The 24,418-nt window shown below is 43.2% G+C and overlaps 1 protein-coding gene across 1 annotated transcript; it reads left to right on the forward strand.

Annotated features, from left to right (window-relative positions):
* Positions 1–12,083: 12,083 nt before the first annotated feature.
* LOC110150124 (A disintegrin and metalloproteinase with thrombospondin motifs 1-like) lies at positions 12,084–16,249 on the forward strand. The gene is given in 4 exon segments (XM_020912953.2): positions 12,084–13,193; positions 13,195–14,625; positions 14,627–15,277; positions 15,279–16,249. Coding segments are annotated over 4 exon segments (2,400 nt in total). The 5' UTR covers positions 12,084–12,956; the 3' UTR covers positions 15,360–16,249.
* Positions 16,250–24,418: the final 8,169 nt, after the last annotated feature.

The raw sequence follows: 24,418 nt of genomic DNA on the forward strand, positions 1-24,418 counted from the left end.
ACTGAGAGACTTTCACTTTCACTTGATTTAAGGTTTGAAGACAAGTCCACCTTAACTGTGTATCAGCAAGAAACCTAGCAACTTGACATCATTTATCTGTCTACTGTGTCTTGGTTCTCAATTCGTTTCAAACCTCAGAGGAAAGGAAAGCACCCCCCTCTTTCTTTACCAGCCTTGTTAAATCTCCAGGAATAACATAAAAGATCAATTGATCCCCAACACTCAATTAATAGTTCTAGAAGATACAGAAGGAAGTAAAAGGGAGAAAGTTATCAAAGAAATAATACAAGATTGTTACTTAGGATTAAAAGCATGAGGCTCCAAATTTAAATAACCTACTAATTGCCCAGCTTTTCATTAAAGAATGACCATGGGACATAACTGTGAAATTTCAGAATACCAGCAATAAAGATTCTAAAAGCTACTGGAGGCAGGAAAAAAAAATCACCTAAAGAAACAAGAACTGTAACAGATTCTGCTTTCCAGTTGCTACACTCAACATCAGGAGACAGGACAATGCCTTCATATTTGCAAGGGAAATTTTTTTCAACCTAGATTTGTCAGTGCAAATGATCATTGGCATGAAAAATTAGGGGGGGAAAAAAAGAGAGTTTTCAAGGACTTCCCTGGTGGTTAAGACTCCACGCTCTCAATGCTGAGGGCCTGGATTGAATCCCTGGTCAGGGAACTAGATCCCGCATGTAGTAACTAAGACCCAGCACAGCTAAATAAATAAATTAAATAAATACAATTTTTAAAAACTTTTAAAAAAAAAGAACTTTCAGACATACCAGGGCTCAGAATACTTATATCGCATTTCTACTATGTTTACAAGTACCATAGAAAGTGAAGAAATAATCTAGAAACAAGATACACAAAAGAATATCTCAGTATGGTACTTTCTGTTATTATTAGATAAAATCTTATTAAACTCTTTCTGTATTTCTGCCTACAAGTTGGCTTTTTCTCTTAGAATGCTAACTAGTGAAATTTGAGAACCTGGCCTTATAAGTGCAAGTCATAATAATAAATTTAAGAGATCTAAGGAGGAGATGAAGGGCTTCCCAGGTGGCTTAGTGGTAAAGAATCCACCTGTCAGTGCAGGAGACATGGGTTCAATACCTGGTCAGAGAGGGTACTACATGCACCTAAGCCCCGTGCACCACACTATTGAGCCTGTGCTCTAAGAGCTGGGGAACCTCAACTACTGAAGCCCTTGCATCCTAGAGCCCGGACTCTGCAACAAGAGAAGCCACCCCAATGAGAAGCCGGAGCAGCACAACTAGAGAGTAGCCCCCTCAAGCCGCAACTAGAGAAAAACTCACACAGCAACGAAGACCCAGCACAGCCAAAAATAAATAAATAAATGCGGTCAGTCTTATTAAAAAAAGAAAAATACTGCAACAGGCTTTCAAAGTCACTTCGTATTTTGGTTTACTCTTTCACCACTTAAGCGGCTAGGTTTTTCTTTCCTCTTGCTACTATATTCCCAACATCCAGGGTAGTAGCGCCACCTCGTGGTCATACCTGCATGATGCACGTGCTTCGAGGAGGGAGACTCTGCCAGGGACCTGCGCCTTAATACTCTTTTAACATCTTACCGCTCTCCAAATAGCTGATGCGAATATGAAACAGCAAAAGGGATCATTCTGATAGCTAAAAATTTCCCACAAATCAATTCCTGGGGGAAATGTGGCAACTTCTTCCTCTGATCATTTCTCTTTTATTAACTTTCATTCACTTAGTTCCAATCCTATACACTTTCTGGTTACTCTGAGTTAAGAGTCAGTAAAGGTTTGTAAAGACCCTGAAGGTGTCACAGGGGCATGAGAAGATGATAGTTTTGTGTAATGACCAGATCCACTTAACTCAAGTTCAGGATGACTGAGTTTATAAGCCCCAGGTTTATAAGAAAGGCCTTCCCAGGTGGCTCAGTGGTAAAGAATCTGCCTGCCAGTGCAGGAGACACAGAAGATGAAGCTTCAGTCTCTGGGTTGGGAAGATCCCCTGAGTGAGGAAACGGCAACACACTCCAGTATTATTGCCTGGAGAATCCCATGGACAAAGGAACCTGGTGAGCTACAGTCCATGGGGTTGCAGAGTTGGACACAACTTTATGACTGAGCTCGCACACACACACACACACACACACACACACACAGAGGTTTGTCAACTACAAACGTGCTTGCCAAGGGCATTTTTTGTCTGCCTCTGTAGAGACTGAACCCCGTGCTGCTGCAGCTGTCGACCTTCAACACCCCCTGAAGGGAGTCCAGGGTGGAGAGTGAGGCCCTCTGTGCTCCAGGGAAATGGGTGGAACAGGTATTTAGATAGTTAGGTATTTTCAGGAATTGATTTCATGATCCCAATCCTTGCATCTCCTCATATCTAGAAAAGCAGGAAATCCCTTCACGGTGACATCAGTTCCTCATGACTAGCAGAAAATCTTATGTAAAGTAAGTGCTTGATTGCATTGAACTCCCCCTTTCACCCAAACCATATATGTTGACCTTGCCCCACTGCCTCTTTCTCAGGGCTATCTGAGATGCTGTCTCCTGGGCTGCAGTCCTCAATTTGCCCTCAAATAAAACTTAATTCGCAGCTCTCACCTTGCGCACCTTTTCAGTCCACACTTTCCACAAAAGTACTTAATTACTGGGCAGCTTCTATCAGACCTTTGCTTCCCTTCTGTCTCTTAGTCAAATTAGGAAAGTGGAGGGACCTACACAGAGCAACTTCACTCTCCCCCGTCTTCGTTCTCCAGGAAGGAGTGAGAACCTCTTGGCTTTTGTGGGAGAAAATGGGCCACTCCTGCCAAGCAGGATCAACAAACACTTCCAAGGCCAAGGCGCCTCTGCCAGCATCACCCTGCGGATGACTCAGCAGCCTGCCAGCTTGACAACCGGCCTCAGCCAACCCTTGAGCTGTTCCCTTCAAGGTAAGATGCAAGCATATCTTTGTTGTTGTTTTTTGGTTGCCAAGTTGTCTCCAAACTTGAGACCCCATGGACTGCAGCACACCAGGCTTCCCTGTCCCTCACCATCTCCTGGAGTTTGCCCAAGCTCATGTCCATAAGCATATATTTACCCATCACCCTTTTAGCATCCCCCTTGACAAGTTTCTGACAGGGAAGTTCCATGTGGTTTTGCAAAATGCAAATCTGCCTGAGAGCACCTGGGAGCAGAGACTGAGGAGGCCAGTGTGCTGGGAGGCCAGCGGGACCCAGTGGCCTTTGCCCACGTTGCAGTCTCCCGCAGTTTCCCAACATCTGTGCTGGAGGCGGAGGCAGGGGTGCCCTTGTCACCAACTCTGTCCAGGAAGCGTAATGAAGGGCATCTGCCCTTCATCTGCCAGGCCTCGGGGTGAAGGTGAGGGGTGGGTGGAGGTGGGGACCCGTGGCCCACTCCCTGATCTACCACCCTCTGCCTCCGCTAGGGACCCTCTGTCCCCCCAGCCCCATCCAGAGAGTACCCTCCATCCTCTCCAGGCTCAGGCTAGACTCAAGCTCAGTCCTGGGCCTCCTCCTGGGCTGGTTCTGAGTGTAAACCGCCATCTGGGGCTTAAACTGGTCAGCAGTTGGCAGTGGGTGAGTTCTACACTTCCTGATTCCATCTTGGATTCATCTCCCAGGTTGCTCCCCACCCCTTTCACACCACACAGGCCTCTGGGGTCTGTCCACTGACACTCCCAGTGCAGCCCCCTGCCTCCAGCCCCAGTTCAGGGCCACCTGGCTGCCTATGGCCCATCTAGGCAATAGCTTTTCTTCTAATTAACTTTTTGGTTTTGTTTTAATGTGGACCATTTTTAAAGTGTTTATTGAATTTGTCACAATATGATTTCTTTTTTATGCTTTGGTTTTTTGGCCATGAGCCATGAGGAATCTTAGCTTCCCAACCAGGGATGGAACCAACACCCCCTGCGTTGAAAGGCAAAGACTTAACCACTGAACCTCCAAGGAAGTCCCTTTAATTAACTGTTCATGATGAGACGCAGTGTCTGATTAGAGGAACAGAAGATTGTTCTGTTTGCCCAAGCTGACAGGTAAAACTTGCGAACAAATCCTCTGTCAGCAACAGACCTTGCAAAAGACGGTGCTCTGCTAGAAGGCCTGCAGCCTCTCCTCAGCTGTTTAAGTCAGGAGCCCAGCGGCCTGCCAGGGGAGGGAACGCAGGACCTGTCCCCAGGCTTGGCCACCACCACTCCTCTCCGGAGGCTGCTGAGAGGACGTGGGGACATTTCACTCACCCCTGCATATATACCCCACCTCTGGCAACCACCAGTCTGTTCTCTGGATCTATGATTTCAGTTTCTGTTTGGGCAGTTTTTTTTTTTTCCCTAAGATTCCACATGTGAGTGAGATGATGCGATATTTATCTTTGTCTTATTTCACTCAGCATAATGTCCTTACTGTTGTCAAAAATAGCAAGATCAAAAGTCTTCTTTACTTGAGGAAATGACCTTAAAAAAACCACAGTTAGGCCCCCCCTAGTGCATCTCTGCATGCTAAGTCGCTTCAGTCGGGTCCGACTCTGTACAATCCCATGGGCCGCAGCCCACCAGGCTCCTCTGTCCATGGGAGTCTCCAGACAAGCATAATGGAGTGGGTTGCCATACCCTCCTCCAGGGGACCTCCCCAACCCAGGGGTCAAACCCATGTCTTTTACGTCTCCTGTATGGGCAGGCGGGTTCTTTACTACCACCTGGGAAGCCCAAACCCAGAAGGGCTGATAACAAAAGAGTTTACTTGTTCCTAAAACAAACCTAAGTTATTATTTCCCTCGTGGGAACATGACCCTCTTTTTCTTTTTTTAGGTTCGTGAATGTTTGCAATAAAAATACAGTTAGGCGTTTGTTTAAGGACTGAGCCTCTCCCTTGAACCACAAACCTTGTGGTTGGAGCACTGTCCTCTTGTTAGGAGAGGTTAGAATATCTTTATTATGTTTCTGAACAGTATCCAAGACAAAGAATACCAGTTGGGCTGTTGTTGTCGAACTGGAGTTGTTAGATCAAACAATGTTATTTATATGTTGAATTGAATTGTGAATAACTAATTTTGTATTTTAGTTTGTGAGTTGTTCTCTTTTTCTCCCTAAAAGCAGAAAGCATAGCCCTGCTTCAGGAGTGGGTGGGAGGGCAGAATGTTTTCCCCCTGCGATAAAGCCGCCAACCACAGGAGAGAGAGAAGGAGCTGACTGAGAAGGATGACAAAATACAAACTGAAGTTTCAAGCTGCCTGTTGAACTTTTGCTCCTTTCACTCCAGAAATTTCTCCACAGCAAAACAAACTGCTAAAAATACAAGGCCGGCTTGTTTGATAGCAAAGCCCCTTCTCCGTTTTATGAATGATGGAATGCCAGTCGCTATGACGGTGAGGGTTTAGATTGGAGGAAAGAAGGCTTTTCCTCTGCTGCATGGCCTAGAAACCATAGAGGGGATAGGTTGGGGTCATGTGCCTAAAAGGGCACAGGGAGCTAACCTCTTGACAGCGCTCCCAGCGTGTATCTGGGTTCAGAGCAGTGCTATTGTGGGACTTGCCTGGTGGTCCAGTGGTCAAGACTCCACGCTCCCAAAGCAGGTGGAGCAGGTTCAATTCCTGGTTGGGGAACTAAGATCCCACATGTCATACAGCAAGGCCTAAAGAAAAAGAAAAAAAGACAGTGCTATCCTTTCACATCGGCCTTCTCTGCCCATACCAGCTTCATCAAATGAGGAATGCCATCAATCAATTGGGATTCCAAAACAAGAATTCATTAGTACAAATCTTGCTGAGTGCCTTCCTCCCTTGTAGGGTTTTATTCTTTAATAATCCTAAAGGCTTTGGAGAGAGATTTTTTTATTGGTGGATTTGGTTCTTTGGTAGCATGATGGGTTTTCAGAGATGACTCTGAATTTTACAAGCATCCATCCAGGAAGGAAGCTGTCTTTGTTTGCTAGCACTGTTGTGACAAAGTACTGCAGACTGGAGGGTTTAAACAACAGAAATTCATTTTCTTGGAACTTCCCTGGTGGTCCAGTGACTAAGGCTCTGCGCTCCCAACAGAGAGGCAGGGGGCCCCGGGGTTTGATCCCTGGTCGGAGAAGCCGACCCCACATGCTGCAACTGAGATTCACTTGCCACAGTTAAAGATCCCTCATGCCACAACAGAGATAGAAGATCCCACGTGCTGCAACTAAGACCTGCGCAGCCAAATAAATAAATTTTTAAAAAAGAAAGTTGGAGATCAAGGAATGGACAGGGCTTGTTCCTTCTAAGCACTTCTTTCCCTGGCTTGTAGACCACCGTCTCCTCCTCTGTCTTCATGTCATCTTCACTATGTGTGTCTGTGTCTAAATTTCCCCTTCTCAGTCATGTGGATGGCATTACCGACTCAATGGACACGAGTTTGAGCAAATTCCGGGAGATGGTGAAGGACTGGGAAGTCTGGAGCGTTGTAGTCCATGGGGTCGCAAAGAATTGGATACAACTGAGCGACTGAGCAACAAGGAAGTCATGTGGATTAGCACCCACCCTAATTACCTCTCTTTGAGTTAATTATCTATTTAAAGTTCCTGTCTCTCAATACATTCACATTCTGAGGTACTGGAGGTTAGGACTTATGTATGCATATACGGGGGACACGACACAGCACATAACATAGTAAGAGTATAATACAAAGTTTATGCACCTAGTCTCTGATGGCCAGCTTGAAGATTTGCTTTCTGGACAAGCAAAGGCTGCATTTGAGGACTGTTTCTGTATTTGTACACAGGTAAGGAATGGCCTCTGAACATAGTCCTTTCTGTGGCTTTCAGTTCAGTTCAGTCGCTCAGTCATGTCCAACTCTTTGCGACCCCATGAATCGCAGCACGCCAGGCCTCCCTGTCCATCACCAGCTCCCGGAGTTTACTCAAACTCATGTCCGTCAAGTCGGTGATGCCATCCAGCCATCTCATCCTCTGTCGCATCAGGGTCTTTTCAAATGAGTCAACTCTTCGCATGAGGTGGCCAAAGTATTGGAGCTTCAGCTTCAGCATCAGTCATTCCAATGAACACCCAGGACTGATCTCCTCTAGGATAGACTGGTTGGATCTCCTTGCACTCCAAGGAACTCTCAAGAGTATTCTCCAACACCATAGTTCAAAAGCATCAATTTTTCAGTGCTCAGCTTTCTTCACAGTCCAACTCTCACATCCATATATGACCACTGGAAAAACCATAGCCTTGACTAGACAGACCTTTGTTGGCAAAGTAATGTCTCGCTTTTTAATATGCTGTTTAGGTTGGCCATAACTTTCCTTCCAAGGAGTAAGCGTCTTTTAAATTCATGGCTACAATCACCATCTGCAGTGATTTTGGAGCCCAAAAGAATAAAATCTGACACTGTTTCCACTGTTTCCCCATCTATTTCCCATGAAGTGATGGGACCAGATGCCATGATCTTAGTTTTCTGAATGTTGAGCTTTAAGCCAACTTTTTCACTCTCCTTTTTCACTTTGATCAACAGGCTCTTTAGTTCCTCTTTAGCCCCCACCAAAAAAAAAAAAAAAGGAAAAGAAACTGACTTTCACCAACTGCTGTAATATTGATCTTTGGTCTCTTAGGCTCAGGGAGGCCAGTCCTAATGTCTTTGGTCATAAATGTCCAGAGTGAGACAGGAGAACTCTGCAGTCCACAAGAGTCCTCCTGACTCCCCCTGAGAGATGCCCGCCTGCCTTTCCCACCTGTCCAGGGCTCTCCTCCCACTGTGGAGGTCTGCCTGTGACCACCTTGAGGCACCCTGGGGTGACCCATAGCCAGTGAAGATTTGACTAGGAAGCTGTCCCTGATCTGATCAAGCACAAGCTCCCAAGGTCATGACATGGCCAGGCTGCCGTCGGTGACACACATGAGACTTTAACCATTGCCCATTTTGAGCTGTAGGATTAAAGAGACAGGTCTGTGTGACACCAGTTATCCCAGGTATTTTATTGTTACGAATGGACTTTTGAGAGATTCTGGCTTCACTGAGTTAGTCAAAGGAGCTGAGAGCCGCTCTAACAATCTGGTTGGTTGGTTGAAATCTGGTGGAGGTTGTTGTTTGTTGTTCAGTCACTAAGTCCTGTCTGACTCTGCAACCCCATGGACTGCAGCAAGTCAGGCTCCCCTGTCCTCCACTGTCTCCTGGAGTTTGCTCAAATTGTTCATTGAGTTGGTGATGCTATCTAACCATCTCAATCATCTGCCGCCCCCTTCTCCTGTTGTCTTCAGTCTTCTTTCCCAGCATCAGGGTCTTTTCCAATGAATCGACTCGTCACATCAGGTGGCCAAAATATTAGATCTTCAGCTTCAGCAACAGTGTCCCTGGTATCATTCAGAGGAAAGAATACAAAACCTGGACCTCATGCTGGGGCTGTGGGCAGGTCGGAAACCAGCCAGTCACCCACCTAGTAGCCCTTCAGTAGGCTCATGGTGTTAGACACCATGGAGGGGGCAACACACGCATCAAGTCATTACTCAGCATGTAGATTTGCCTTCACTGCCTGCAGTGCTTCTGCCAGCACCACCATCCATGCCCAGACTTTCAGAAAGCCTTACGGAATGATGGATCGAGGTTTCAAGGTAGAATGGGATTGCTGCTACACAGTGGGTGCAGGGAAGAGTATGTCTAGAATTTGAGGGATTTGTGGGCAGCCCTTGGTCCATCCATACCTTGTAGTAAAACTTACTAGAAGACTACAACAATCTAATAAAGGCAGAAAAACCAGGGACTCAGACTCTTCAGGAATGAAGGTTTGTGTTTCCCACCAGAGAAAGGAGCCCTGTCTGCCTGCTGGAGTGCTTGCAGAGGGAACAGGGGATGGGTAAGTGGAAGAATGACATTATAAAAATGAACTACAGGAGAATTTCCTGGTGGTCCAGTGGTTGAGATGCCATGCTTTCAGTGCTGGGGGCATGGGCTCAATTCCTATTCAGGGAACTTAGATCCTGCATGCTGCCTGATGTGGCCAAAAAATTTTTCAATAAAAATAAAATAAATAAAAATGAATTACAGCTCTGTACCCACAACAGAAATAAAGACTGTAGCAGATATGTATTTCTTCTTCCTTGCTTGTTACAAATTTCAATACATTAACCAAGTATTTCCTTTTCCCCCTCCTCCCTCCTCCTCCCATTTCATATAAAGAGTGGTGGTGGTGGTTAACTTTAAATATTATTTTCCAGATCACATAATATCCAAATGTGTTTGTGACAGAGCTAGGACAGAAATTAGCACCCAATGATGGATAAGGGGAATTCTAAGACTTTCTGTCTCCTCTTCTTTGGGCATCTTTACTGGAATGAAAAACAGTTGTCCCATGTTGGGTAGAAGTGTGATACTGTTATTATTGTACAGAAATTAAGCATGAGCAGAAGGGTGATAATACTGAACTGTCATGGGATTTCCTAAATAAAGTCTATTTGGTCATAATGATCCCAATTCTTTTTTCCAAACAATTTTTTAAATTGAAGTATAGCTAATTTACAATGTTGTGTTGGTTTCAGGTATACTGAAATGTGTTTGTGTGTATATATATATTCTTTTTCAGGTTCTTTTCCATTACATATCACTACAAGATAAAGAAAATAGTTCCCTGTGCTATACAGTAGGTCCTTGTTGTTTATCTATTATATATATAGATATTGGGTCCCAGTTCTTTTAATGTGTTTCTGGATTCCATTTGCTAATATATTATTTATCAGTAGTTATTTTGTATCAATATTTATAAGTAAAATAGGTAAATAATAGTTAAATAGGTAAATTCTTATAAAGCTTTGGAATTAATGATGTATCATCACCTTAGTTAAAATAATTTGGAGATTTTTTTCCCCTTCTTTTTCTGTGCCCTGGAACAGTATTCAAATAATCTCTAAAGGTTTGTTAGAATATTTTGCAAAACCATCTGAGTCTGATCTTTTAGGGAAAGCTGTTGGCTCTTGAAAACTCTCCTTTATTAGAAATGTGTTTAAATTTCCTCTCTTCTGGGATATTTTTGATGAATAATTTTTAGAAAATGATGCAGCTTTTCAAATTTATTTTTTGTGAACAATGAATAAATTAGCTTATAGTCTCATCTTCCCTCCTTCCCTCTCTCAACTCTATCACCAACCTTTTGTTTTTAGTCTTAGTTCTATGTTAATTATATTTAACATTCACTCCCCTCCTCTCACTAAGATTTACTCAGTTATCCTTTGGTTGACTCCAGTTCATCCTCTAGTAATTTCTTCAAGAGCTCATGAGAATAACATTCCTAGGATTGTACATCTTCAAAACTGCCTATGATTTAGAGAATAAAAAGACATGCCACAGTCTGGGAAAAAAGTATTTGCAAAATATATATCTGATAAAAGACTTGTATCCAAAATTTACAAAGAACTCTTAAAATCAACAATAAAAAAATAAACAGGGATTTCCCTGGTGGTCTAGTGGTTAAGAATTCACTTTGCAATGCAGGGGATGTGGGTTGGACACCTGGTTGGGGAACTAAGGTCCTGTATGCCATGGAGCAACTAAACCCACGAACCACAATTAGGGAAGTCATACACCGAAACAAAACATTCCACATGACACAGTCAAGAACCCACAAAGCTAAGACTAACTAAGAGCTGATTAAGCCAAATAAATAATACATTTTTTTGAAAAAAAGAAAAGAAAATGAACAGGAATTTTCTTTGTGGTCCAATGGTTAAGATTGTGCTCCCAGGGCAGAGGGAGGTTCAATCCCTGGTCAGGGAACTAGATTCCCCCATGCCTCAACTAAGACCCAGTGTGGCCAAATAAATATTTAAAAAGAAAGAAAGAAAACAATTCAAAAATTAGAAAAAGATCTGAATAGCCATCTCACCAAAGAAGATACATGGATGGCAAATAACTGTCTGGAAAGATGCTCCACATTATTTTTCACTAAGGAATTCTACATTAAAACAAGAATGGGTATAATGTCACCCTTATTAGATGGCTAAAATCCAAAACACTGGCAATGAATATTGGCAAAAAGGTGGAGCAATAGGAACTGTTATTATTTCTAGTGAGAATGCATAACAGGACAGCTTCTTTGGAGGATAATTTGGAAGCTTCTTACAAAACTAAACATAGGCTTACCTTACAATCCAGCAATCTCTCCCCTGATTGTTTACCTAAACAAAGTAAAAACATAAGTCCACACACACACACAAAACCCTGTAAACAAATGTCTATTTTATTCATAATTACCAAAAATTGGAAGCAACCATGAATAAGTGAACTGTGGCACTTCCCTGCAATGCAATATTATTCAGTGCTAAAAAGAAATGACCTATCAAGCCACACAGGAAATTTAAATGCATATTACTAAGTGAAATAAGCCAATCTCCAGAATTCCTTGGTGGTCCACTGGTTAGGACTCTACAATTCCAAGGCAGGGGGCACAGGTTCGATCCTTGGTCATGGAGCTAAGATCCCACAAGCCTCTCAGCCCAGCCAAAAAAGAAGCAGCAGCAGCTAGTCTATAAAGGCTACATGGTATATGTTTCCAACTCTGTGAAGTTTAGGGGAAAGAAAAACTATTGAGACAGTAAAAAGATCAATGGTTGCCAGGAAGAGTGGGAGGTGGAGGAGAGAAAAAGTGGCCTTTTTATAAAACTTCTGACTCATATTTTCTTTCCCTGAATATTTTGTGCCATCTCTTCTGGCATTTGATCTGGGTCTGCAGACATCAAGCGTAGCCTGTTTTTTATCCCCTTATAAGTGACTTGACCTTTTTTCCTGGCTGCTCAAAAAATTCTGTATTTTTTAAAATTCAATAACTTGATCAGTTTTTCCTGGCATTTAGCTTTTCTCTTTCACTGGATAGAGTCAAGTCTCCCGTATCTCAGAAACACTTTCTTGAATCATATATTCAAATGTGTGTTCCCCAAACTTCCTGTTTCATTTCTCTGTTTGCGGTGTTTTTCTTTCATTGTTTCCTGTAATCCAATCAGCCCTCATTCCACATGCTGCTGTTGTCCTGTGATTTATTTTCTGAGCAACTGCATTTCTGCTTTCTCATCTTTCTTCATCAGAATGATTGCTTAATGCTTTTTTTTTTTTAAATTCCTAGTAAAATGTTCAATCACTGCTTTCAACTGCTACCTGGCAAAATTTTTCCTGGTGAATACTCTTCACCTGTTTGTGCATTTTACACCTATTTCTCACATTTTGCCCCCTTTGGTATATCCGCTTGATGCTGTTCTAGTTATCTTTTTGGACTCGTCATTGGATGAGTTGGGTTTTCCCAGGTTAATATTTGCAGTGTCCTGTCCAGCATCGCAGCCCAAGGCCTCTCTGTCCGACTGCTTCCTCTAAACAAGACTTCACTGTGGGAGTCTATGTGGAGACCCAACTCCGCTGCTTCACAGAACAGGCAGTGAACAGAATAACGGCTCCAGCCTCATTCCCTCTAGTTCCTGCTTCCTGCTCTACCACAAGGATACTCTAGAACTGTCATCTCGAGACTTCTCTGAAGGTCCAGTGATTGGGACTTCACCTTCCAATGCAGGCCGGGGCAGGTTTGATCCCTGGTCAGGGAGCTGGGATCCCACATGCCTTGCGGCGGAAAAGCCAAAACATAAAATGGAAACAACACTGTAACAAATTCAATAAAGACTGTAAGAATGGTCCACATCAAATCGAAAAAAAAAAGAATGGTCCTCTCACCTTCTGAAAGCGTATTTTTGTTTCGACTCTCAGAAAAATGCAGCCCCCCTCCATCCTCTTGCTTGTTCCTACCTTCCCTTTCTCCTAATCACCATCTCTGCCTTTTCACAGCTGGAATTTTGGTGTCTGTGAATAGGTCTATTTTCTCATTTTGTTGAAAATGGAATTTTCCATTTTCTTTATTCCTTTTACGTGATCTTCAAGCAAAGCATTTAAAAAGCTGACTTCTGTGGTCGTGTTTGGATTGGAAATCCCTTCCGGAGATTTGAGGATGCTAAAACAGAATGGCCAGCGGCTGTGGTTATGGCCTCATGGAGAAGTGGGTCTGTCAGAAAGATGCCAGCGAGTTCCATCTCCTGCGGCGGAGGTGGCGGGGCGACGGCGGCGTCAAGTGCGGGGTCGTGGATGACGAGACCCAGCTGGCGGGGGGCGCGGAACCGGTGGGCGAGGACGCCACCGCGCAATGGGCGCCACGGGACCGAGCGCCACAGCGCCCGGGGCACCGAACAGGAACTGGAAGCCTTAAGAAAGAAGCGATTTGTGTCCAGCCCCCGCTATGTGGAAACGATGCTTGTGGCTGACCAGTCCATGGCCGAGTTCCACGGCCGCGGGCTAAGGCACTACCTCCTGACCTTGTTCTCCGTAGCCGCCCGGTTATACAAACACCCCAGCATTCGCAATTCAGTGAGCTTGGTGGTGGTAAAGATCCTGGTCATCTACGAGGAAGAGAAGGGCCCAGAAGTGACTTCCAATGCTGCCCTTACCCTTCGGAACTTCTGCGGCTGGCAGAAACAGCACAACCCGCCCAGTGACCGGGATGCGGAACACTATGACACGGCAATTCTGTTCACCAGACAGGACCTGTGTGGTGCCCAGACATGTGATACTCTTGGGATGGCGGATGTTGGAACTATATGTGATCCCAGTAGAAGCTGCTCTGTCATAGAGGATGATGGCTTACAAGCCGCCTTCACTGCCGCCCACGAATTAGGCCATGTGTTTAACATGCCCCATGATGATGCCAAGCAGTGTGCTGGCATTAATAGTGTCAACCGGGATTCCCACATGATGGCGTCAATGCTTTCCAATCTGAACCACAGCCAGCCCTGGTCTCCCTGCAGTGCCTCCATGATTACAACATTTCTGGATAATGGTCATGGTGAATGTTTGATGGACGAGCCCCGGGTTGCCATACAGCTGCCCTCCAATCTCCCGGGGACCTTGTACAATGCCGACCGGCAGTGCCAGTTCACGTTCGGAGAGGAGTCCAAACACTGCCCAGACGCGGCCAGCACCTGCTCGATTCTCTGGTGCACGGGCACCTCTGGCGGATTGCCCGTGTGCCAGACCAAACACTTCCCCTGGGCTGACGGCACCAGCTGCGGAGAGGGGAAATGGTGTGTCAACAGCGAGTGCCTGAACAAGAGCGACAAGAAGCACTTTGATACCCCTGTTCACGGAAGCTGGGGGCCGTGGGGGCCCTGGGGAGACTGCTCGAGAACGTGTGGAGGCGGAGTTCAATATACGATGAGGGAGTGTGACAACCCGGTGCCGAAGAACGGAGGAAAATACTGCGAGGGCAAGCGCATGCGCTACAGGTCCTGCAACATCCAGGACTGTCCGGAGATTAACGGAAAAAGCTTTAGAGAGGAACAGTGTGAGGCACACAATGAATTCTCCAAAGCTTCCTTTGGCAGCGGGCCCGCAGTGGAGTGGATACCCAAATACGCAGGAGTCTCACCCAAGGACAGGTGCAAGCTTATCTGTCAAGCCAAAGGCATTGGCTACTTCTTCGTTTTGCAGCCCAAGGTGGTGGATGGCACCCCTTGTAGCCCAGATTCCACCTCCGTCTGTGTGCAAGGACAGTGTGTAAAAGCTGGCTGTGATCGCATCATAGACTCCAAAAAGAAGTTCGATAAATGTGGCATCTGTGGAGGAAGTGGATCTACATGCAAAAAAAATATCAGGATCAGTTACCAGTGCAAAACCCGGCTATCATGGTATCGTCACAATTCCAACCGGAGCCACAAACATCGAAGCGAAGCAACGGAATCAGAGAGGATCCAGAAATAACGGGAGCTTCCTGGCCATCAAAGCTGCCGACGGCACGTATATCCTGAACGGTGACTTCACTCTGTCCACTTTGGAGCAAGACATCACGTACAAAGGTACTGTCCTGAGGTACAGCGGCTCCTCGGCGGCACTAGAAAGAATCCGAAGCTTCAGCCCTCTCAAGGAGCCCTTAACCATCCAAGTCCTGACAGTGGGCAATGCCCTCCGACCCAAAATTAAATACACCTATTTCATGAAGAAGAGGAAGGAATCTTTCAATGCCATCCCTACTTTCTCGGAGTGGGTCATTGAAGAGTGGGGTGAGTGTTCCAAGTCATGTGGGCTGGGTGTGCAGAGAAGGCTCGTGGAGTGCCGGGACATCAACAGACAGCCTGCTTCAGAGTGCACCAAGGAAGTGAAGCCAGCCGGCACCAGACCTTGTGCGAACCTGCCTTGCCCCCGCTGGTAGCTGGGGGACTGGTCGCCGTGTTCCAAGACTTGCGGGAAGGGTTACAAGAAGAGAACCTTGCAGTGTCTGTCCCATGATGGGGGTGGTGTTGTCTCATGAGAGCTGTGATCCTTTAAAGAAACCTAAACACCACATAGCCTTCTGCACGATGGCAGAGTGCAGTTAAGCAGGGGTGGTGCTGAGGGATGGGGCAGTGGGGAAGGGCTGATGCACTGAAATCAAGAGGGCTGGAGGAATCCAGGGTGCCTTGCCCTGGTGATCAACCAGGGGTGGCGATGAGTTGGGAGGTAGAGGTAGGTAGAAAAGAAGTTAGATCATCAGTTTCCTGCCAGTTACAAACCTGATAGTGTAGTTTATGAGGACTATTCCTATCTGACCAATGAGGTAGCATAAGAGAGCCCCAGGGCATTATCATTTCTTTTGTGAGGTTCCTGACAAGTTCTGATGAAAATAGAAGCAATGGTCAAAAGTAAGTTTAAGAAATATGAACAACCCCTGCTTCCTGATACTGACGAAATACTGTGTATCATGGAGGTTGGGAAATGAAATGCAGGAAGAAGGTGAGATTTTTGCTTTAAGACATGGCTTACTTTACCTCACTATGAATGGAGGGAGAAAGGAATGCACATAGGATCTTTGACCATCACTGTTCCTGGCTGCCATGGTTTCAGAGAATGTTTATGCCATCTTGGAGTTAAGAATTCAGGACTGTCCAGCACAAGATATGCTTCGCAATGTCCATGACTCACATGACTCCCATATTTCCTCTCTTGTGTAATTATTGTGTCTTTCTTTGTGAATTCCTTTTGACCTAGAAACAATTGCATGTATTTGTAAACATACCATAAATTCTACAAGGGGAAAAAAAAACCAGTAGTGATGTATCAGATGCTAGTAAAAGCTTGAGGAGGCCTCATGACCTGGGGCCCTCCTTTATTTCTTTCCTCCTGATGTAAGCCGACTGAAGGAATGTGGATGCGGGGGGGGAAAAAAAAACACAAAAAAACAGTTTGTGTCTGAAGAGAATCAGTAAGATCACCAAAAAAAAAAAAAGAATGTAATGCCAGAACGAGAATGGGGTGTGTACAACAGGGTACCCGGTGTTGGGGACCTTGCGATCACATGTCTTGTGGTGGGGAGGCTACTGAGGGGTAGCGGCTGGCCCACCCCCAGCAGCTGGTCCAACAGTCATATCCTGGTGAATCTCTGTTCAGCTCTTCTACTATGAAAGAAAATGACTTTTTTTCCATATGTATATAGTAAAATACATTACTATAAATTCTATGTATTTTATAAGTATTGGTTTGTGTGTTCCTTCTAAGAAGGACTATAGTTTGTAATAAATGCCTATAATAACATATTTATTTTTATACATTTCTTTCTAATGATAAAACTTTTAAGTTATATCGCGTTTGTAAAAGGTCATATAAAAAGAGTATTTATACGATATATGTTACTAGAAAAATAAAAGGACACTTTTTGAAAAAAAAAAAAAAAGAAAGATGCCAGCATGCAGGAAAAGAGTGTCCTGACAGCGTTTGGGGTCCTTCCAGGAGCCTCAAAGATCCGCTCTACCCCTGTCCTTCATAAGGTTTGGTTTTATGAGTCAATAAACTCTCCTTTTGGTTTCTGTCACTTTCAAAAAGGGAGTTCTGACAAATACAGGGAGTAGCCAGGCTCCCTGGTAATCTTTTCCTTGTTAGCTTGGCTTGTCCAGGTCCCGCTGCCCCAGTCTGACACATAACACAAAGTGGCTGTTGATCCCCAGTAGGAGTATAAAATGGGTCCCCTCCTATAAACCAGCATCAAACATGCCAGGATGCAAGAAACAGTCAACCACAGGAAGCCCCGCATCCTTCTACCTCATCCAGCATGTCAAGTCCACCCTCCAAGCCATATTTCCTGCATCGTGACCACATTCTCTCTGTCGTGTGTTCCCGTTCCACCTTGGACATCATTTCTAGGCTTGGCTGTTGCTCCCAAGGCTACCTCCAATCTCTCAAAAGGATGTGTTGGCTAGTGGTCCTGGACCCACAGAAAAGGCATTTCAGAGTTAGGGAGGCTTGTTGTAAAATGATCAAAGATTCATGAAAGATATAACAACTGTACGATTTTATGTACTCAATGAAATAACCTTAACAAATATAAAGGAAACACTTACTAGAACTACAAAGAGAAACTGACAAATCCACCATTGCAGTGGGAGATTTCAACATGCTTCTTGCAATTATAGCAAAGACATGGAAACTCTGGAAAACCCAATTTAAAAACTCAATTTGATAACATATATAAAGTCCAAAAAATTAAAGATTACACAGTCTACTCGACACCTGGAATCTATACTAAATTGGCTGAGTAACAGGCTGGAGGCAAATCCCAACAAGTCTCAAGGAAGATATATCATATAGATCTTTCACTGAAACTCAGTTAGTAAGAAGTCATTAACAAGTAGAGAAATTGAAACATTCTTGTACAGTTGAAAATCTTTTTCTGACTGCACCTTGAGGCATGCGGAATCTTAGTTCTGACCCCTGTGAGACAATGGAGTTTTATTTTTAATTGGAGAACCACTTGAGTTGGTTGGTTTCCCTGCTGCCAGGAAACATCACAGCACCTTTGCACAGCACAGAACAGAGCTGGGGCCATCTGCCCCATGGCTAGTGGGGTAGGGTTTGGGGTTCAACCACTGGGTCAGGAAGATCCCCTGGAGAAGGCTCTTTCCAGGGAGAAAGTCCTCTCAGGGAACACAATGGGGTGGGGGGTGGCAAGAAAGGCTAACTAGAGCTTGTTTTCCTCTCTTCTGACTCCCCTTCCCCATATGCACGTGTGTGTGTGCACACATATACACACATACACACATATACAAAGAGACATGCACACTTACACACAGACACATATATACACCTACATACACACACTTACACAAACATACAAACCTACACACAGACACATAAACACATACATAACACAGTAACCCAAATATTCTTGAGTTTTCCAGCCTCCGGTGCCTTACAATCTCTTTTAATGCTTCTAACAAGTCTATGACTCCTCAGTCCTGCAATGCCCCTGCAAGTCTGCCTCCCTCAAACCCAGGCCACAGCCTTTACTCCGAAAAGCAAGGTTAGCCTGAGGCCATAAAAAGGAAGATAAGACAACGACGGCAGAGGGAACAGGAGGTCGGATGGGGAATTTTTGATGAAAAAGCCTTTGAATGTGGGGAGCATCCATGGAGAGGGAGAAGATGAAAACATGGAGAAAAGCAACAATCACCAGAGTGATTTAAGAAAATATAGAGCAACTAGAGGGATTTTTAAGAATCTCTCTGTAATGAAGGAGATCCGGGGTTCAATCCTCGGGTGGGGAAGAGCCCTGGAGGATGGAATGGCAACCCACTCCGGTATTTTTGCCTGGAGAATTCCATGGACAGAGGAGCCTGACAGGCTACAGTCCATGGGATCTCAAAGAGTCAGACATGACTGAGCAACTAACTCACTTTTCACTTTATTATACATAGATGGGATTATATTGTACATATTATCTTGCAACCTGGATTTTTTTTTTTTACTTACTTTCTTTTTTTTTAAAGATTCTTTTTTGACCTGGACCTGATTTTCTAAAGTCTTTACTGAATTTGTTACAATATTGCTTCTGTTTTATGTTTTGGTTTTTGGCCAGTAGGAATGTGGGATCTTAGCTCCCCTACCAAGGATCGAACCTGCACCCCCCTGCATTGGAAAGCAAAGTCTTAACCACTGGACTGCCAGGAAGTCCCTCTTCTGCTCCAACTACTCCCATAAATTTGCATCTTGCATTCCAGACTCTGTTCTCTGGGGGAAAGGGTCCAGTGGGCAATACCTAACATACAAACCCATCCCTACTCTATCACGGAGACGAGGGGGCAGATATGGTCCCCCTTGGGCTTCTCATGCCCTCAAGTAAATATAGAATGAGGGATTCCCTAAAATTGATGACAAGTGTTTACTGCAATATCCTGCCTCTCTGTTGGGCATTTTTTTCCTTCTTGTTATTGTAGGAGTTCTTTATACTCTGAATATTAATTACTTGTTATAAATGTTGCAATTATTTCATCCAAGTCTACTGCTTGTTTCCAATTTTAGTGAAGTCAAATCTGTCCATATTTTCTGGAGAAGTAAAATATCATTTCCCCATTTCCCCATTTCCCCATATTTCACTTGTAAAAAAATCTACAATGTCCTATATTTCTATTAAATCATATCTGCAGACCTGCATTTTCTGTTTCAACTGTAATGAATAAAACACACACAAAAAAGAGAGAATAATACAATGAACACCCAAGTAACGTCGCTCCCTTCAACAATCATCAACATATGACAGGTTTTGTTTCTTCTACACTCATCCCAACGTGCCCCCCGACCCCGCTGAACTGTTTCAGAGCACATCTCAGACATGTGATTTCACCTGTAAATATTTCAGCATGGATATCTAAAATAGAGAATCTTCTGGTGTTTCAGCTGTGCCCTGTGGCATGCAGGATCTTTGTTCCTCGAAAGGGATTGAACACTTGTCACCTGTGCTAGGAGAGCGGAGTCAACAACTGAAAGGTCAGGGAAGTCACTATTCTATTTTTAACTTAACCAAAACACATCCTATTATACCAAAAATAACTGACAATAATGCCTTATCCAGGTAGTATTCAAAATTACCTGGTATTCCCAGTATGTCTTTTTTCCAAAAATATCCTATTTTTATTTTATTTTAAATTAATGTTTATTGGCATATAGTTGATTCAGTTCATGCATGCTTAGTCGTATTTGACTCTTTGTGACCCCATGGACTATAACCCACCAGGCTACTCTGTTCATGGCATTCTCCAGACAAGAATACTGAAGTGGAAAAAAAAAAAAAGAATAATATTGGAGAGGATAGCCATTCCCTTCTACAGAGGATTTTCCTGACCCAGGGATAGAACTCAGATCCTGGAAGGTTATAGCCCAAAGGGTTGCAAAGAGTCAGGTCTGAATGAAAGACTACACACATTCACACACTGATGTTTTTTTGTTTTTGTTCTTTTCCTGGGCTTCCCTGGTAGCTCAGATGGTAAAGAATCTGCTGGCCATGTATACATACAGTAGTGTATATATGTCAATCCCAATCTGCCAGTTTATCCCTCACCCCCTTCACGCCTTATACCATAATTTTAGAAATTTTCTACATTACAGAAATTAAAGTTTAGAAAATAAATATAAGTTTATTTTCTATATCTACGGCTTCCCTTGTTAAAGAATCCACCTGCAATACGGAGACCTGGGTTTGATCCCTAGGTTGGGAAGATCCCTTGGAGAAGGGAAAGGCCTGGAGAATTCCATGGACTGCATAGTCCATGGGGCTGCAAAGAGTCAGACATGACCGAGTGACTTTCACTTTCAACTTTCACTATGACTCTACTTCTGCTTTGTAATTAAGTTCATTTGTGCCATTTTTCTTACATTCAACATATAAACAACGTCATATATTTGCCTTTCTCTGTCTGACTTACTTCACTTAGTATGACAATCTTTAGGTCCATCCATGTTGCTGCAAATGGCATTATTTTGTTCTTTTTTATGGCTGAGTAATATTCCATTGTATGTATATGTGCTGATGTGCTCAGTTGGGGCCAACTCTTTGCGACCCCATGGACTGTAGCCCACCAGGTTCCTCTGTCCATGGAATTTTCCAGGCAAGAATACTGGAGTGGGTTGCCATTTCTTTCTTCATGTATGTATATACCACATCTTCTTTATCCATTCATCCATTGATGGGTATTTAGGTTGCTTTCATGTTCTGGTTATTGTAAATAGATCTACAATGAATACTGAAGGGCATATATCTTTTTGAATTATATTTTTATTTAGATATATGCCCAGAAGTGAAATAGCTGAATTATATGCTAACTCTAGTTTTACTTTTTTAAGGAACCTCCATACTTTTCTTCATAGTGGCTGCACAAATTTACATTCCTAGCAACTGTATAGGAGGGTTCTCTTTTCACCACACTCTTTCTAGGATTTACTGTTTGTAGATTTTTGATGTTGGCCATTCTGATCAGTGTGAGGTGATACCTCATTGTAGTTTTTATTTGCATATCTCTAATAATTAGTAACAATAAGCATTTTTTCATGTGCTTTTGGGCATCTGTATGTTTTCTTTGGAGAAATGCCTGTTTAGATCTTCCACCAATCTTTTGTTTGGGTTTTTTGGTTTTTTGTTGACATAGAGCTACATGAGCTGTTTGTATATTTTGCAGGTTAACCCTTTGTTGGTCACTTCCTTTGCAACTATTTTCTTCCATTTTGTGTGTTGTCTTTTTTTTTTATGATTTCCTTAGCTGTGCAAAAGCTTTTAAGTTTAATTAGGCTCCATTTGTTTATTTTTGTTTTTATTTTCCCCATAATGTGTTTGTACGATTGGTGTGTTCAAATAAGGGTCTAACATCCCCACATTGCACATACTGGAATGCCTCTTAATGCTCTTTTAAATACATGACAATTCCCCCTCCTTCTTTGTATCCTTTGTCATTTATTTGTTGAAGAAACCAGAAATTGGTTCTGTAAAATCCACCCCTTACTGGATTTGACAAAATGGATACCTGTGTGCCTGTTCCTCTCCCCACTGAATTTCCTGTAAATGAGTAGATAGCACTAGAAACTTAATTAGATTCATGTTCAAGGTTCTCTTAGAAAACTCTTTCCCAGGTGATGCTGTTTAGCCCCCATTGCATCAAAATGGGAGATACATAATGTCTGCAATTTTTTAAATTTACCTCCTCCTTTCTAATCATTTTATTCTTATTTCTCCCTCTGGATCAATGAAGTCCAAGTAATGATTCCCCTCTTTTTCTGGGTTCTGTTTCTTGAAAGTGAAAGTGAAAGTTGTTCAGTCATGTCTGACTCTTTGCAATCCCATGGACTATTAGTCCATGGAATTCTAACAGCCCAGAATACTGGAGTGGGTAGCCTTTCCCTTCTCCAAGGGATCTTCCCAACCCAGGGATCAAACCCAGGCCTCCTGCATTGCAGGTGGATTCTTTACCAGCTGAGCCACAAGGGAAACCCGAGAATACTGGAGTGGGTAGCCTATCCCTTCTCCAGTGGATCTTCCCAGCCCAGGAATCAAATCAAGGTCTCCTTCATTGCAGGCAGATTCTTTACCAACTGAACTATGACAGAAGCCCTGATAAGAAGCCCCTGTTTCTTATCTCTCCCCTTTAAGGACCGTGGCAGGGTGGAGGCTGAGATGTGCATGAACATTTTTCCTAGAGATGGACTAGAGGTGAAGTGTGGGCTCCTCCCACTCTCAGCTCTCAGCTCTGGTCTACTCAAGGTCCTTCTCTCAATGATGCCTCCTCTTATCCTGGTCCTGTCCTAGTCGCCTCCCTTCCTTAAGCAACCACTTGAATGGGGTTGACATGTCCCTGAAAATGTATGGATTCTTGAAATGTATGTAGTGCTACTGTGTGTGTAGACTATTGATTTTTATCAGTGTTCTTGGGTTCTAGCCAGCATTCTTATTTTTAGTTTTTTCATTTAATGCTTATTTTAGGCATCTCTGCATCCACACTACATGTGTGGACACGTAGTCACGTGGTGGATTTTTTTCTCTGTGTGATATGCTTTAGAAGTTTTTTTCAAGCTTTATTGAAGTATGACTGACAAAAATTGTATATATTTAAGTTGTACAATGCAATTTTTTAAAGGTGTACAACAGGGTGATTTAATATGCATCTACACTGGAAAATGATTCCCACAAACTAACACATCCATCACTTCACATGGCTACCAATTCTGTGTCTGTGTCTGGTTAGGAAACTTAAGATTTACTCTCTTAGCAAATTTCAAGTATACAGCATGGTATTGTTAACTGTGGTCACCATGCTATACATTAGATCCCTATTCCATGCCATTGGTCTATTTGTTCTGTATCATTACCATACTGTCTTTATGAATATGGCTTTGCAATATAGTCTAATAGTATTTCCCTGGTGGTCCAGTGGTTAAGACTGCACTTCAATTCAGGGAGTACAGGTTTGATCCCTGGTTGGGAACTAAGATCCGATATGCCCTGTGGTGCAGCACATGGGATATATAGCTGATTCACCTCATTGTACAGCACTAACTAACACAATATTGCAAAGAAATTACACTACAACCAAAAAAGCTAAAAAATAAAACTATTTATCTGTGTTTCCTTTATTCTCCTTCATATTTGTTTGTTTTCTACCTTTTTCAAGTATCAGATTTTCTTTTATTGAAGATATCTACATTTTTATTTTCTAGTGCATTAAGTTTTGCTTTAAAAAAACAAACAAGTTTCTATAAAAACAAACAAACAAACAAGTTTCTCTCCTGCCCCTGCCAAAAAAAAAAAAAAAAAAAGCTCTTTCTATTTGGGGAATTTATTGTGTCATTCTTTTTTTAAAGTTCTTTTTAAAATTATTTATTTTTGGCTGTGCTGGGCCTTGGTTGCTGTGCAGGCTTTTTCTCTAGTTGCGGCATGCAGGCTTCTCATTGCAGTGGCTTCTCTTGTTGTGGAGCACGGGCTCGGGTCACACACAGGCTTCAGTAGTAGCTGCGGTTCCCAGACTTCAGAGCACAGACTCCATAACTGTGGGGCACAGGCTTAGTTGCTGTGCGGCACGTGGGATCTTGCTGGGCATTGGCAGAAAGATTCTTTACCACCAAACCACCAGCGAAGACCTATTTTGTTATTCTTTTTCAAGTATCTTGAGTTAAAAATTAAGCTTCTTTCCATTCAACCTTTCCTATTTTTTCAAAATAAATGCACTTAAGTCTATATACTTCTCCTTTAGGGAATTGCTTTATACCGTACCACAATCTCAGTATGCAGAGTTCTCCTTGTTTCCTTCTAAACCGCTTGACTTTCATTTTTATTTTTTCTTAAATTCAAAGTTATCTAGAAAGATGGTGAGAAATGTATATGTTGATAGCTCTTTTTTGGCTATACTTTCATATTTAAATCTAACTTCATTTATTTATTTATTTATTTTGTGGTCAGAGCATTGCTTCTTTTTAGAATTAGTGGAGGTCTTATTGGTAGGCTAACACTTTGTCTATATTGGTTGATAAACCCATGTTGCTCTTGTTCAGTTGCTCAATCATGTCTGACTCTTTGGGACCCCATGAACTGCAGCACACCAGGATTCCCTGTCTTTTACCATATCCTGGAGCTTGCTGTCCATTGATA

The sequence above is a fragment of the Odocoileus virginianus genome, chromosome 17 (assembly GCF_023699985.2).
Source record: "Odocoileus virginianus isolate 20LAN1187 ecotype Illinois chromosome 17, Ovbor_1.2, whole genome shotgun sequence".
Classification (NCBI taxonomy): Eukaryota; Metazoa; Chordata; class Mammalia; order Artiodactyla; family Cervidae; genus Odocoileus; species Odocoileus virginianus.